Genomic DNA, 14,907 nt, shown 5'->3' with positions numbered 1-14,907 from the left:
TTTAGTGTAAAAATGTGGTTTTTTATTAAAGTGAATAGTACCGTGGGCTTTTCGTTAAAACTCCCTATATTTTACCCTATTCTTAGAGCATTCCCACCGTAGCAAATTGCTCGGGGGACAGTCTCCAGAACAAAGGCCCGAGGGCCGGTGGATGGCCTCCAGCGTGAGGCAGGCCGGGGGATGGGGGAGGCCCGAGGGCCAGGCCCGTGAGGGATTGCCAGGCCTTGAGCCCGAGGTGGGTGTGACGCAATGCTGACGCCAGGGTGGCGTCAGCGCATTATTTTATTTTTTTTGTGTCAGGCGCGTGCACCCCACCCGCGCGTGGGGGCGCGTCGCCGACACAAAAAAAATTTAAAAAATAAATTTTCAGTTACCGTTGGGAACTTAATGTGGACCGTTAGATCCTAACGGTCACTTAATGTGGACCGTTAGATCTCAACGGTAAAAAAAAAAAAAAAAGTCAGATTTAATATCCACCGTTCGATCTGAGATCAACGGTGGATATTAAAATGCTTTATAAATTAAAAAATAAATGAAAAAATAGTTTTAAAATTTTGAAAAGTTACCGTTGTGACACGTGGCACAATCTGGAGCGTTGGAATTCAAATTTTTTTATATCTAACGGCAGAGATTAATTAATTGAATAAAAATTTAAAAAAAATTGTAAAAAATTCAAAAAAATTCAAAAAAAAATCTGAAAAATCTGAAAAAAATTGTAAAAAAAATTGTTTTTACTTTTCTATAAATACCTTCTCATTATCATCTACCTTACACAACAATTTCATATTTTCTCAACTACTTTCAATCACATTCCTTTCTTTGTCTCAAAGTTTGAATCCATTTTTTTTCAACAAAATGACCACTGGTGCAGGTACGAATTGGTCGCTTATTGAAGATGTTGCGTTGTGTACTAGCTGGGTTGAAGTTACTCATAGTTCGCTTACGGGTAATGAGATGCAGTTGCGAGAAATGTGGAGTCTTATTCATACCAATTTTCTTGAGAAAATTGGTGGGAAAAGAACCAAAGAATCGATGTCCAGTCGTTGGAAATTACTTAGCCAATCGTTTAGTACGTGGAGAGACGCTTTGGCACAAGCTAGTAGTAATATTCGAAGTGGGGAAAATTACTCGGATCAGGTAACAATATATTATTTATTTGATACCCAAATTTACATTATAATTATTTGTTGCTTATATATATATATATATATTTGTTACTTATATATATATATATATATATATGTATATATTTGCTAGTTACTTATTTTCATTAAAATTATTTATTTGTTACTTATTTTCATTATTTACTAAACTTGAAGCCTTCTTACTTATTTTCATTATATTTGTTACTTATATATATATATATGTATATATTTGCTAGTTACTTATTTTCATTATAATTATTTATTTGTTACTTAATTTTATTGTGTAGGAACTTCAAGCACAAGCTTGGTACGCTGCCAAAACCAAAAGCAAAAATAAATCATTCAACCGGTGGGAATGTTGGAATATTGTCAAAGATTGTCCTAAATTTAGAGTTGTGCCAGTCGGTCCAGAAGTGCACATGAACAGCACCCCTCTACACTCTACACCCGATCATGTTCATGAAGATGATGCAGAAGAAGTGCCCGAAACGCCCCTCCCTGAACGCGCGTCGGGTTCGACCCGTTTTCCAATTAGGCCTGAAGGTAAGAAGGCTTCAAAGAGAAAAGGGAGTGCTTCGAAGAACGATTATGCAAAGTTCATGGAAGAACTTACTCGCCAAGGTGAATTGACTTTGGCGAGGGACCTGGCGAAAGATGAGGCTGATAAGGCTAGAGAGGCATCAAAACAAGCAGCTGTTGAGAGAGAATTTTATGCTAATGAGAGAGAAAGAGAGCTACTTAGGCAAGAAAGGGAACATGTTAGAGAAGAAAGACGGGCTCAACAAGATCGTGAGATTATGAACATGTCTTTAGAAGGGAAGTCTCCAAATTCTAAATTTTTTTGGAAGTCAGAGAAAGCGGACGTTGTGCGAAGGAGGCGTGCAAGAGAAGCAATAGCAAGCCAAGGTGGTTCTAGCACCGCAAGAGAAGATCATCCTAGCACCGCAAGAGAAGATCATCCTAGCACCACAAATTGGTTAAGTGATGATGAATAGAGTAATTTTTGTAATCGGAGCCCATAATTTTCCAATCACTTTGGGTTGTAATTTATTATTTATTGGTAAGTTATTTATTAAAAGTCCATCGTTCTAATTAAAAGTCCTTTACATAAACATAAACATAAAAAAATTACATATACTAAGAATTACATAAACATAAACATAAAAAAAATACATAAACATAAACATACTAAGAATTACATAAACATAAACATAAAAAAAATACATAAACATAAACATACTAAGAATTACATATACTAAGAATTACATAAACATAAACATAAGAAAATTACATAAACATACCAAATAAGAAAACACACCAAATAAAATAACATAAACATACCAAATTCAAAAAAACACACTAAATGAACTTAATTATCTTCAGCTTGTTTCAATGCCCACTGGTGCTCTATCAAGTCAATTTGTCGGGCATTGTGCATGTCTGGCATTTGAAATGCAGTATATCGTTGAATGAGCCTTTCGTTGTAACGTCCATCCCTTTGTAATGGCTCATGTTGCACGGGGTCATCGGTGGCGTCATGAGCACAATATATACGTGTTCTTGAATTGTTCATCGGGTCTGGCTCATATTCATCAACAGCTTCATAATCGTACTCATCTTCCACAATCATGTTGTGAAGAATAATGCACGTCATCATGATGGATCGAAGCGACTCTACATCAAACAATCTGGCAGCACCCCTTACGATCGCCCAGCGAGCTTGGAGGATACCGAAACAACGCTCCACATCCTTCCTGCACCCCTCTTGACAGCTTGCAAAGTGTTTTTCCTTTGCACTCCGCGGACGTGGCACTGTTTTGACAAAGGTTGACCAGCGCGGGTAGATGCCGTCAGCTAGGTAGTATGGCCCGTCGTACATACGTCCGTTGACCTCATACGTAACTTTTGGTGCCTTTCCTTGCAGGACATCGTTGAACACTGGGGATTGGGCAAGGACGTTGATGTCATTTTGAGCTCCCGGGACCCCGAAAAAGGCGTGCCAAATCCATGTATCAAAAGATGCCACCGCCTCCAGAATGATACTTTTTGCTCCTTTTCTGTCCCCGTAAGCGCCTTGCCATGCACTTGGACAGTTTTTCCACGTCCAGTGCATACAATCAATGCTTCCAATCATCCCAGGAAAGCCACGCATCTCCGCCTTCTTCAACAGCCGCTCCAAGTCCATGCGTGTAGGTTTGCGGAGGTACTCAGCGGTGTAGATAGATTCGATTGCTCCGCAAAACCTCATCAGGGACTCAAGAATGGTTGATTGCCCCATCCTCGTTATCTCATCCACTTGGTCTGCAGATGCTCCATATGCAAGCATCCGCAAAGCAGCAGTAATTTTTTGCTCAGGCAGTAGACCCATATCACCAAAAGCATCTTTTTTTTGCACAAAATAAGAATCATGGTTGCAAACAGCATTCATGATTTTGTTGAACAAATGTCATTCCATTCTAAAACGACGTCTAAAGTACGTATCAGGGAATGCACTATTAGGAACAAAATAATCATCCAAGAGTTCCATACCTCGTCGTTGCCTGCTTCTATCAAGGTTTCCAGAACGGCTGGGCCTGCAGATCTGAGCCGCAGCTTGGATGACTCGACGGGAATGTGAGGCTCTGCCCCTTCTTACTTCGTCATTTCTCATTTGACGCTCCTCATCCTCTTCCCTCTCATTTCTTACCCTCTGGTGATTGAAGATTGCTTCAGATTCGTTAAACAATTCTTCCTCTTCCTGATTGTATTCCCACATCATCCTTGAGGAAGAAGAAGACGACATTGAAAAAAAGAAACAGAAACTATGAATAATGATACAAATTTTTGTGAATAAGGAAGCAGAAACTATGAATAATGATAGAGATCTTGAGAATTTTGGTGTGAGATTTGTGAGGATGGATGGTGGATTATATAGAGGATTCAGAAAGGATTAGGTTCTGCATAATGCCACGTGGCATGCCGTCATTCGTTACAAATCTGATGGAAATCTATCCTCAAAGATTGTAAACAGATTATGACACGTGGCATGCCGTCATTCGTTAAAAATCTGATGGAAATCTATCCTCAAAGATTGTGAACCGATTATGACACGTGGCGCGACGTGATTGGTTAATAATCTTATCAGAAATCCATCACCAATAATTGTATTATTTTGTATTATTTTGTATTATTTAATAATACTTCGGATAATGACACGTGGCGCAACGAGAACGATTAAAAATCTTATCCGATATTACAATTAAAATTATTTTGTATTATTTTATATAAAAAAAAAATAATAATATTTTATTGCCTATTGCCAGGGCTATTGAAGTGTAACGGTGGAGATGCAAATTCTATTGCCAGGGCTACTTACTGTTCATTAAGGGCAGTTACTGTTCATTAGGTGGATTGAATAGTGTATTGCCAGAGGGGAGGGCTCCAACGCTGGAGTTGCTCTTAGTATACTTTGGTTAATATTTTAGAAGAATTTTGATACTTTGAATTGTATTTCTAATATAGGACTTTCAACTTCATCTGAAGCAAAACATGGTCAAATGGATGAATTTTGGAGTAATTCCAATTGGAGGACGTTCGTGAGTCACTTGGCTTGATTGTAGCAAAATATCAGATTTTTCTACCAAGCAGTTATTTTCTGGCAATAAAATAACGGAGCAATGTGCAGTGCTGGAATAGTGCGTTTTGGGCTCGACTTGCGTTTTTGGAGCCCAAGATGACCTCGGATGGGTTCGTGGCCTTCTGAAGATATGTTCAGAACGTTCTAATCCTTAGAAAAAGCTATTATGGGCCTGATTTGGAGAAGATTTGAGACTAAAACGTGGCTGGACAAGTACTTGGCAGATTCTCCTAGTTTAATTAGGGTTTTATTTTCTAAGATATTTTATAATTATTTAGTTTCCTATTTGGAATAAGAGCGCTATGTCTCAGGGTTTGTCCAATGGCTTAGCAAAATATATTGCTTGGCTGTTCTTAATCTCAGAGACGCTTTATTTTTATGCTACTTTGGAGACAGAGAACTTGGCTAGGGTTCTTGGAGAATTTCTACTTTAAGGTGTTTTCATTCCTTTTATTCTTAATAATATTTTCTATGATTCAAATTATAAATATGCGTAACTAATTCCTTTTACTAGGGTGAAGCCTTAAGCCTTAGCATGAATATGTGATTTTTATTTAATTGCTTATAATTGATTGCATGTATACTTTGAATTATTGATCACTGTGATTGAAACTATCTAATTGTCTTAATGCCTAATCACCATTAGGATCTTTAGAAAAGTAATTTGATGCAATTTTGGTCGGAAGGTTCCCTAAAATTGACGCTGGCTTCTTGTGATTAATAATTGTAATTTCACTTAAGATGAACACCACGTCTTAAGGGTTGCATGGTTTTTCAAAGGGTTTTCATAAAGCATAATGAGTCTTTCATGTTCAGATTCGATCCGAACATCCAGACGGGTTGCATGTTAGATATACGTTCTATGTTGGAGGTTCCAAGTAGAATATAAATTAGTAAAACCTAACCTTCAAAGTGGCATGTGTAGATCATAAGTAATTGGTAAAAATACATTGGATTGCTAGGTGATGGTGGAACCCTAGTGCTTTTATAAATTGGTATTTAAAATTCTTTTCTTTTGTCATATTAGTTTTTAAAATTCTTTTCTTTTCTCAATTTTTAATTTTAAATATTTAATTAGGAATTGTTTCTACATAAATTATCCAAATAGTCTTTGAGGAGAACGACCTTGCATGAGCATCTATACTACAATAGTCTTGTATTCTTGCAAGTATTTCATGTGTTTTTATCCCTACTTTTGTAGATGGTAAAAATCATATCAACTTACTACACTCAAGGCATAAGCAAAGTCTGGTCTTGTGTGTGTGCCAAATACATTAAACGACCTACTAAACCTTTGGTATCTCCCTTTGTCAACTGGTACTTGATTAGGATCAACACTAAGCTTTAATCTTTCCTCTAATGGTGTAGCTACTGACTAACATGTTGACATGCCAATTTCGTGCAGTAAATCAATAATATACTTCCTTTGAGACAAGAAAATTCCAGAATTGCTTCTTGATACCACTATCCCTAGAAAATATTTCAGGGATCCAAGGTCTTTCATCTTAAATTCTATAGACAGGTAACTTTGCAAGGCCGCATGCTCTTCCGGATCATTCCCTGTCACCACCATATCATCTACGTTCACACTTAGTGTAGTCAGCTTCCCATTTTGTCTTTTTAAGAACAGAGTATGATCAGAATTACTTTGTCTGTAACTAAATGCTTTCATAGATTTTATGAATCTTCCAACCCATGCTCGAGGGGACTGCTTCAAACCATACAAGGATTTCTTCAATCTGCACAGCTTTCTCTTGTATTTATCTGGAGCATTACATCTTTGCTGAAGATCCATATAAATCTCTTCTGTCAAATCTCCATGCAAGAATGCGTTCTTCACATCGAACTGTTGTAAAGGCTAATTAAGGTTTGCCGCCAATGACAACAAAGCACAGACTGTGTTGTCTTGGCTACTGGGGCAAATGTATATGTATAGTCGATTCCATAGTTTTGAGTGTACCCTTTCGCTACTAGTTTTTCCTTCAAGCGGTCTACCGTCCCATCAACTTTGTACTATACAGTGTACACGGCAAGTCTGTGATCTCCCAAGTAGCATTCTTCTTCAAAGACTTCAATTCTTCATTCATTGCAACTTGCCAACGTGGATCATGTAAAGCCTCATGCACACTGTTAGCAATAGATACAGTAGATAATTGATGCACGAATGACTTATTTGATTTTGACAAGTGATTGGTAGACACATAATTGCTTAATGGGTATAATACATTAGACTCGAGGTTGGGTTTATTAACTGGATATCTATTTTTTCATTTAGGGTCAACTTCGTAAGCAACTTTAGGAATACCTCCGTTGACACGATCAAGGAGATGACATGGTGGTGCATCCGAGATCAAAGATGATTGATTATGGTTATTGGGGCTCAATTGTGATGAGACTGACTATGAGACAGTTGGCGACACTGAGTTGTCTAGCAATGCTGATAGTGAGTTGTCTGGTGTCCGCTTGTCTCTTTCAAGGTTTTCAACATTGTTTTCTTGCGAATGATCACCACTTGTCTCCAAGATATTACCACTTAACTCCAAGTCATTCACAACATTATTTTCTTGTGAATGATCATCACTTCTTTCCAAGATATCACCACTTAAATCCATATCATTCACAATATCTGTATTTGGAATAATATAATTAAGAGTTTGAACTTCTATATGATTTTCCTCTTAAAGTGAAGACTCAGGATTAGCAAAGTACATATCATTCTCATGAAATGCAACATCCATAGTGACAAACCGTCGGAGGGTGATAACATCGATATCCTTTTTTATTTGAAGAATATCCTACAAACACACACCGTAAGGCTCGCGGTTTGAGCTTACTCATCTGTTGTTTGTGGAGAGGAATGAAGGCCACATATCCACACACGTGAGGTGGAAGATTGGGGACTGTAAGGGCATCAATATGCGAGGACAGAGCTTGAAGTGGTGTTTGAAAGTCAATTGATCTATATGGAACACGATTAATGAGATATACTGCTGAGGTGAGAGCTTCTCCCTAATAAGATAGGGGAAGACACGCCTCAAGCAAGGAAGCATAAACAACCTCCAGAAGCTGACGGTTCTTGCATTCTGCAACTCCATTTTGTTGTGGAGTAGACGGACATGTAGTTTGATGAACAATACCATGATGATCAAGAAAGGCACGAAGTTCAGAATTCACATACTCACCGCCATTATCACTTCTAAGAACTTGTATTTGTGACTTATACTGTACTTGCACCATTTTGTGAAATTGCTGAAACAAAGAAGGAATTTCACTTTTGGACTTCATCAAACAAACCCAAGTCATACATGTGTAATCATCAATAAAAGTAACAAACCAATGAGCACCACCAAATGTAACAGTTTTAGAGGGTCCCCAAACATCAGAATGAATTATTATAAATGAAGCTGAACTTTTATTCAAACTCGATGGAAACGAAGTACGATGACTTTTAACCAGTTCACAAACATCACATTTAAAGTTAGAAACATTGTGCTTGACAAATAGGCTAGGAAACAACCTTTGTAAATACCCGAAAGAAGCATGTCCAAGGAGGCGATGCCATAACCAAACCTCCGAATCTTTATTCATCTCCTCATGAGACCCTTCCACGACAAGAGCTTGAGTCAAAATCCGGGTACTGTCTGATGCCAACTCCAAGTTGTAGAGCTTCCTTTTTTAATACCATTACCAATCATCTTGCGATTCCGAATGTCCTTAAAGACACAAAAGGAAGGCCAAAAAATCACAAGACAATGAAGGGCAACAGTTATTTGAGCAACAAATAACAAATTATAATCAATGGTAGGGACAACAAGTACAATATCAAGATTAACGGTATTAGAAAGGGAGACAGTGCCTTCCCCAATAATGGGGGCAACATTACCATTGGCAACACTTACAAAAGTTTTGGTGGACGGTTTTAGGGTCTGTATCTGTCTAGAATCACAAGTCATATGTTTAGTAGCACCAGAATCAATTATCCATGTATTATTCATAATACATGCAGAAACCTGTAAATCCTTACCATCGTTACCTGTATCGGTAAGCAAAGCAGACAATTTCTCGGCCATAAGTTTAGAATCGGCCTTAGCTCTGACTATCGAGGCCATAATGTGAGTCCATGATTGATGAAGCCTAAACTCCAAGCAAACCGAGCTATGCAAATAATCAGTATGAGCCTAACAAAGTAGCCCAACGACAAAACAAAAAAGCCTAGTGAAAAACAAAGCTGATTGTTTTTTTTTGCCTTTTTCCTTTTTCTTCTTTTCTTTTTTTCTTTTTTCTTTTTATAAAACAAAACACAATTAAAAAAGAGACACTGTAGGTCTGCAAACTTTGAAGCAGCAGTAGGGGCTGGTCTGGATTGTTAATTGCAGGGGTGAGCTGAGACGAGTTTGCAGGTTTGGCTCTTCGGTGTGATGTGGACGACTCAACGAATTTCTTCAGGCGGGTTCAACGGATTTCGGGCAGCAATAGGTCGAGAATTTATGGTTTTCAGTCGAATACAGATTGAAGAGGCAGAGATGCGGGTACGGTATTGATCAGGTGTGGCCGTTTGCAGGGGTGGGTTAGCAGTCGAGGTGATTCGAGATCCTGGTCTGCTATGAGATCATGCAATTTGGTATTCAGCCTGCGAGTCAGGCAGCCAGAGGGAATGGAGATCAGGGTTCACGAGAAACAGAATGGAGCGAACAAAACGAGACGAACGGAATGGAGTGGGTTCAGTCCAACAACGACGGCGACACTTGCTGGTTGGACGGTGCCCAACACAACTTGTGGCGCGACTAGCGGTCGGACAACGCGCTGCACAACTGGCGGCGCGGCTGGTAGTTCTAGCGCTGGGTTATGCGCACAGCAGAGCGATTTTTCTAATTTTTTTAAGAAAAATTAATGAAAGGGGTTTGAAAACTTTGAGTTTTAACGATAAGGACAAAATAAAGGATAAAATGAATAGTAATAGATTTGACTTTTTAATGTAAAAATGTGAATTTTCGTTAAAGTGAACAGTACCGTGATTTTTTTGTTAAAACTCTTATTTGTTTTTCTAAACCTAGCTCTAGTGCCAAGAAAAGAATGCTTGAATGATATATGTATTCTTCTCATTGAGAGGCATTTATATGTATACAACCCTAACGTTAATAGAAAGAAAAAACTAATTACACAGGATTACGTGTGATTACATGGGATTGATATCAATCAAGATCCTACCAAGTCAACAATTTCTAGTACCATCCTTATCCCACCAGAGCTCAACACTCAATCATTTGTACTACCCATCAATTGTTGGAAATTAGCTTCTTATCCATTATGCTCTGTCTAACCCTTATCCATTGGCATGTTCACTTAATAACTACGCGCCTGCTTGGTAACTTTTTGGATTTTAGTTTTTTTAATATTTTATTTTTGTTAAAGATAAAGAAGAAATACGTGAAGTAAAATAGAAATGAATGCATGACTGAATGAGAGTGAAAGATAATGAATAAAACCAAACCTTAAATTCAAAAACTTAAAAATTATTTTCAATTATAGGTTTTAATTTCTTCCGCCTCTCTTGCTCCACCCTTCATCCCTCACTTTCTCCTATATATTTTCTAGTTTTTAATTTTCTTCCTTCACCCAACAAAGTTGAGTTACTGTGCAAACTCAACGTCTATAAAAAGTTTAAAAACTAATTAAGCGGAAGATTTTATTGAACCGTCGTGGAATGCAATGCAACCACGTCCTGCTTTTAGGTACTTTGTTTGGCACTATACTTGTGGACCTAAAATGCATAGTAACTAAAACAAAGGAGATGTGCCATGCCCCAAGCAAAAACATCATTTTACACCATGAATTCTGGACTCTCTTGCTTGGTTCATCATAGCAATGGTCCCTCTTTTTAATAGCTTAAGTTCAACGGGTCCCTTTTTTAATGCCCTCTTGTCGATCCGGTCAAGATCAGGCTTGCCTGTGTGACTAGGATAACACATCCAACTAACCATTTCGTCTAATAACATTCAGTTCTACTTTGTTGAATTCATTGAAGGGTTTCTTCTCTATGCATTCCAACCTAAAAATTCGATGCAATTTGAAGTTTTGACATAATCTCTTAATTTGTCAAATTTCTATGTTCATATTGGACTTTAAAATTTGTTTTAGTTTACCAAAGAGTGACTATCGAAATGGCTAGTTCAGTTCTACTTAGTTGAATTTGCTGAAGGGTTTATTCTCTGAGCTTTCTAACATAAAAATTCGAGTTTCGTCTTATCACTTTAATTTGTCAATTTTCTGTTTTAATAATGGACTTCAAAATTTGTTTTAGTTTATTGACCAAAGAGAGACCATCCAAATGGCTAGTTGGGATTATCATTTGCGAGTGTAAAGTGATTGAGCTGCTTGTATATTCAGAAAGTAGACAACATTTCTCACAGTCTGCAACCCTACATCTACATGGATCATAAATCTGACGTCCCAATGGTTACAATGATCGTAATCAAGACATGTTTCAGGGCCATACGTGCAACAACTGATTGTGACTCTGCTGATTAACCTGGGACCATCTCTGTGGTAGGTACTTATGGCTTATGCTAGCTAAGACCAAGGTGCATTACCCCACCTGAGACATTTCAGTCGAAGTCAGATCATACACTTACTGTCCTTAAACGTTAAAACGTTAAACACGTTCTTGGGCGGTAAGATACATGCACTCAGAAGTTAAGTGAAACTGGACGAGGGTAGTATAAGGATGGCTGAACACCCGTTGCAAAAGTTCTCAGTGTTACATATATTCGATTCAGTCGGACGACTTGAAAACAGTAGTGCTCAACGAAATCGACCGATCATTTTGTTTGCTTCCATTTTTTTTCTTTGTTATATCGTGTCAGTATGTACCAATTGCTTCTTTCAACAGTACAAAACAAGGGAAGACTTTTTCTTCAAAATTTCGAAAACTGATAGAGTTTAAATTAAACACATATCCCTTTCACAATAACGCAGGAGCTTTATTGATACAATAATGCGAGCTGGATACACACACATACAGCCACTAATAGATATCGGCATTTGCTCACTTCTAAAACAGACTCGGTCTTCCATCCACATATATACACTTACATTTGCACAAGAATTTCCCATATTTCCCAATATACCCTTTACTGTCCATGGCTCTTATTACACGTTAATTAATGTACAAGGGCACGTTGGTGATAACAAGTATGATATATGGATGTACGTACAAACAAGCATTGTTTTTGGCCATTGGAGGCCACTTAGAAGCCGGCGGTGCACTCTGGTGGGGCTACTGGGTACCGGGATCTGTCGGTGCAGTAATCGTAGATCATGTGGTTGATACGAACCCACCTGTATCTTCGATACTCAAGGGCGTTGAGGGCTTGGTATGAAGCGCCTTCCCACCAGTTGTTGGTGCTTGAGGCACATGAGGCTGGTCCTGGCACAGGGCATCCCTCAATGTCAAAATCTTTGTAATATGAATAGAAAGGGGCTTTGCTCCAGTCGATCTTCTCAAGTCCTCCTCTGGTAGCCCAATCGTCGGCCTCCCACAATGTCGAAAACACCCCCATTGGTTGGAGCTTTGGGTATGGGATTCCTTTGGCTTCATTGTTCTTGTACACCCTTATAGGCACATCATCCACATAGAAGCTGCACTACCAACAATATAGACATTCACACCAAATTCTGACCACACATTTAAATAAAGTAAAAATAATGTTTAATGTAGTGAAATATCTTCGAAGGAAAATGATAAACACACACCCGTTTTAGCTTTATACGCATTCATGTTTGAGAGACTGAAATGGGTGTGTGAAAAATCATCTTCCCTTCTCGAATAATATTATGTTGTCAGATGACTGTGAATCAAAACTGGTCAAATATATATGTGACCTATTCTTGTTTAACACAAGTAAAACTATCTAACATCATAACATGTTAGATATCTGGTGAGACAGACTATGAACTTGTTAGCTTACACAATATGGTGATGGTTCCAGAGGATAGTGTAAGTGTGGAAGTCTGCAGCAGGGTCAAACCAGAGGTTAACCCTTTGCTCCCTATCGCCCTTCCCATGAGCATAGATATTGGTTTGGACTGTATAAGGCTGTCCAGTCCGGTTCCCCAAGAATTCAAAATCTAGCTCGTCACGAACTGTATTGGTGTCGGAGTTCATCTGCCAAAGAATTTCAATGCAAATCAGATTAACATTTCATAGAAATCAAGAAACCCAGAAATCTATTCAGGGTTTTGAAGCCGTAAAGTTACATAAAAAGCGGTGACAGTTCCAGCAGAGTCTCCAGGGATGAGTTTGATCTTCATGCTCACACGCCCAAACAAGTACTTGTGCTTGGAGGCAAACCCACAACCTGAAAAAATAATGCATCAAATTTAGCAAGCACTCATTACTTCGTCATATTTTGTGAAGACAAACAATACTCGGATTGAATCGAACCTTTTTTTTTGTTCTTTTTATATAAAAATAATTATATTATTAGTACTAAAAATACCAAAGTTGACCCCACGATCGAATAACTATATTTACCAGAATTTTGGTCAAGAACGAGTTGGATGGCCCTCCCTCCATCGATTTGCCTGATATGAGAATCGGACCATGTGACTTGGAAGTCCTGAAGAAAAGTGGCTGGTCGTCCAAAAGCAGAGAGAGAAAATAAAGAAAGAAAACAAAAGCAGAAAGAAGCAACGACAACCCTCCATCTCCAACTAAGGTAAAGGGCCATGATTTTGTCACACAAAAATATGATAGGTTATGGAATTAATAATTTGAATGTGATTTGGATGATGAGAAGATGTGGCCTATTTATACATATTTAGTTAGGGAAGGGAAAGAAGACTGGCTTCCCAATGGAAATTCCATCACAACTTTGCTTTCCATCCAGCTAATGGCAAGCTTTCAGTTAGGTCCTACCCAACAGTTTGTATTCTTCTTTCGCGCTTCTTCTTTCTTAGTTAATCCGCACGACGTAATTAAATACCATCACTTTCTTTATGAGATATTTTTTAAAATGTCATATGAACTTATACACAATTTTTAATTTTTAATTTTTCATATTAATTAAAATTTTAAACAATTTGTCATATCAACTACGTTAGGTTCTCCATAAAAAATAAGTGCACATGACTTATATTAAGGGTTATTGCAGACTTTTGACCTCCTTTCCACAAATTCTTTACTTCTCTTTAGTACAAACTCTTTAATTTTGGTTAGTTAAAAGCATGTTGTGTTCGTTTAAAAAGTTTAGTTATTGTGGACTACTTAAAAAGTACATTAAGCTCACTAATATAGAGTTGTGGCTAATTGCAAGCTTTTAAGGTCCACAACATTTTCTTGATCCCAAAAACAATACATTGGAGGACCTCAATGACTATCTTTAAGGAATTCTAGGATTTTTTTTTTTTTTTTTTTTTTGGTGGAAGGCAACTTTAGAAAGGGAGTGAGGTGTTGACATGCCGAAAACAAACCTAAACTTAAGTTATGTACGAGACACATGACTTATTTTGAATGGAAAATTTAACAAAGTTAGGATAAGCTGACAGGTTAATGATTTTGAAAGTTGACATGATTATTCGCTTAAAATTTTAGTTCATATGGCAAATTGAAAATTGTGTATAGGTTCATATGACATTTCAAACATCTTTCCTTTTCTTCATCTTAATTTTCCACTATGCTAGTCACCATTGGCCTCCCTTTTGAGTGGGATGAAATAAATTTTTTTTTTATGAAGCTAAAAATATTTCAAAAATTTTTGGAACTGACACATGGATTATTCTCAAGCATCATTATGATATTTCAACATCTTAAAGATATTTTTCTAATGCATCCAACAAATGACACACTTTGGCCAATCTGCCCCCAACATGTAGCGTGAGCTTCCCTACACCCCATGGCCGGCTACTAGCTCATACAAATACCCAATCACATGTTTATTCTTTGGTAAGTTGTTTCTATACAATTCAATTCAAAATCTCCCTCTCTTCTCAAAGAAACTGATTTAGACATCCGAGGTTCATTGTTCAAACCCCACCCCTCTTACTAGGCAAGTGTCTTCGATGGTAACTAAAGATGTTTAATTTGTTTTGTAAGTACAATTTCGTCAAATCTGTAGCGGCATAATTTTGCTACCATAAATTGGTGCT

At 37.7% G+C, this 14,907-nt stretch overlaps 2 protein-coding genes across 2 annotated transcripts; one reads left to right on the top strand and one right to left on the bottom strand.

The window, feature by feature from the left end:
* The first annotated feature begins 571 nt into the window (after positions 1-571).
* LOC148690667 (uncharacterized) lies at positions 572-2,140 on the top strand. Its single transcript, XM_088684981.1, has 2 exons — positions 572-1,137; positions 1,433-2,140. The coding sequence occupies exons 1-2, from the start codon at positions 856-858 to the stop codon at positions 2,138-2,140; spliced, it is 990 nt and encodes a 329-aa protein (XP_088541107.1). The 5' UTR covers positions 572-855.
* A 9,580-nt stretch (positions 2,141-11,720) lies between these two features.
* Positions 11,721-13,620, bottom strand: LOC137733267 (putative xyloglucan endotransglucosylase/hydrolase protein 6). The gene is made up of 4 exons (XM_068472415.2): positions 13,295-13,620; positions 13,018-13,118; positions 12,729-12,925; positions 11,721-12,399 (listed from the first exon to the last, which is right to left on the bottom strand). Exons 1-4 carry the CDS (start codon positions 13,488-13,490, stop codon positions 12,009-12,011), a joined length of 885 nt encoding a protein of 294 aa, XP_068328516.2. The 5' UTR covers positions 13,491-13,620; the 3' UTR covers positions 11,721-12,008.
* Positions 13,621-14,907: the final 1,287 nt, after the last annotated feature.

The sequence above is a fragment of the Pyrus communis genome, chromosome 15, assembly GCF_041283825.1.
Source record: "Pyrus communis isolate YQ-2024b chromosome 15, ASM4128382v1, whole genome shotgun sequence".
Lineage (NCBI taxonomy): Eukaryota > Viridiplantae > Streptophyta > Magnoliopsida > Rosales > Rosaceae > Pyrus > Pyrus communis.
Note: the sequence above shows the minus strand (reverse complement) of the source record. Positions and strands in the feature narration are given on the sequence as shown.

Bases quoted from the DNA above. Each gene is read 5' to 3' on its own strand.
- LOC137733267 (XM_068472415.2), bottom strand. From the start codon at position 13,490: ATGGCCCTTTACCTTAGTTGGAGATGGAGGGTTGTCGTTGCTTCTTTC. The intron at 12,926-13,017 runs GTAACTTTACGG...ATTCTTTGGCAG, and splicing joins GAACTGTCACCGCTTTTTAT to ATGAACTCCGACACCAATAC. The intron at 12,400-12,728 runs GTAAGCTAACAA...TTGGTAGTGCAG, and splicing joins TGGAACCATCACCATATTGT to CTTCTATGTGGATGATGTGC.
- LOC148690667 (XM_088684981.1), top strand. From the start codon at position 856: ATGACCACTGGTGCAGGTACGAATTGGTCGCTTATTGAAGATGTTGCG. The intron at 1,138-1,432 runs GTAACAATATAT...TTTATTGTGTAG, and splicing joins GGGAAAATTACTCGGATCAG to GAACTTCAAGCACAAGCTTG.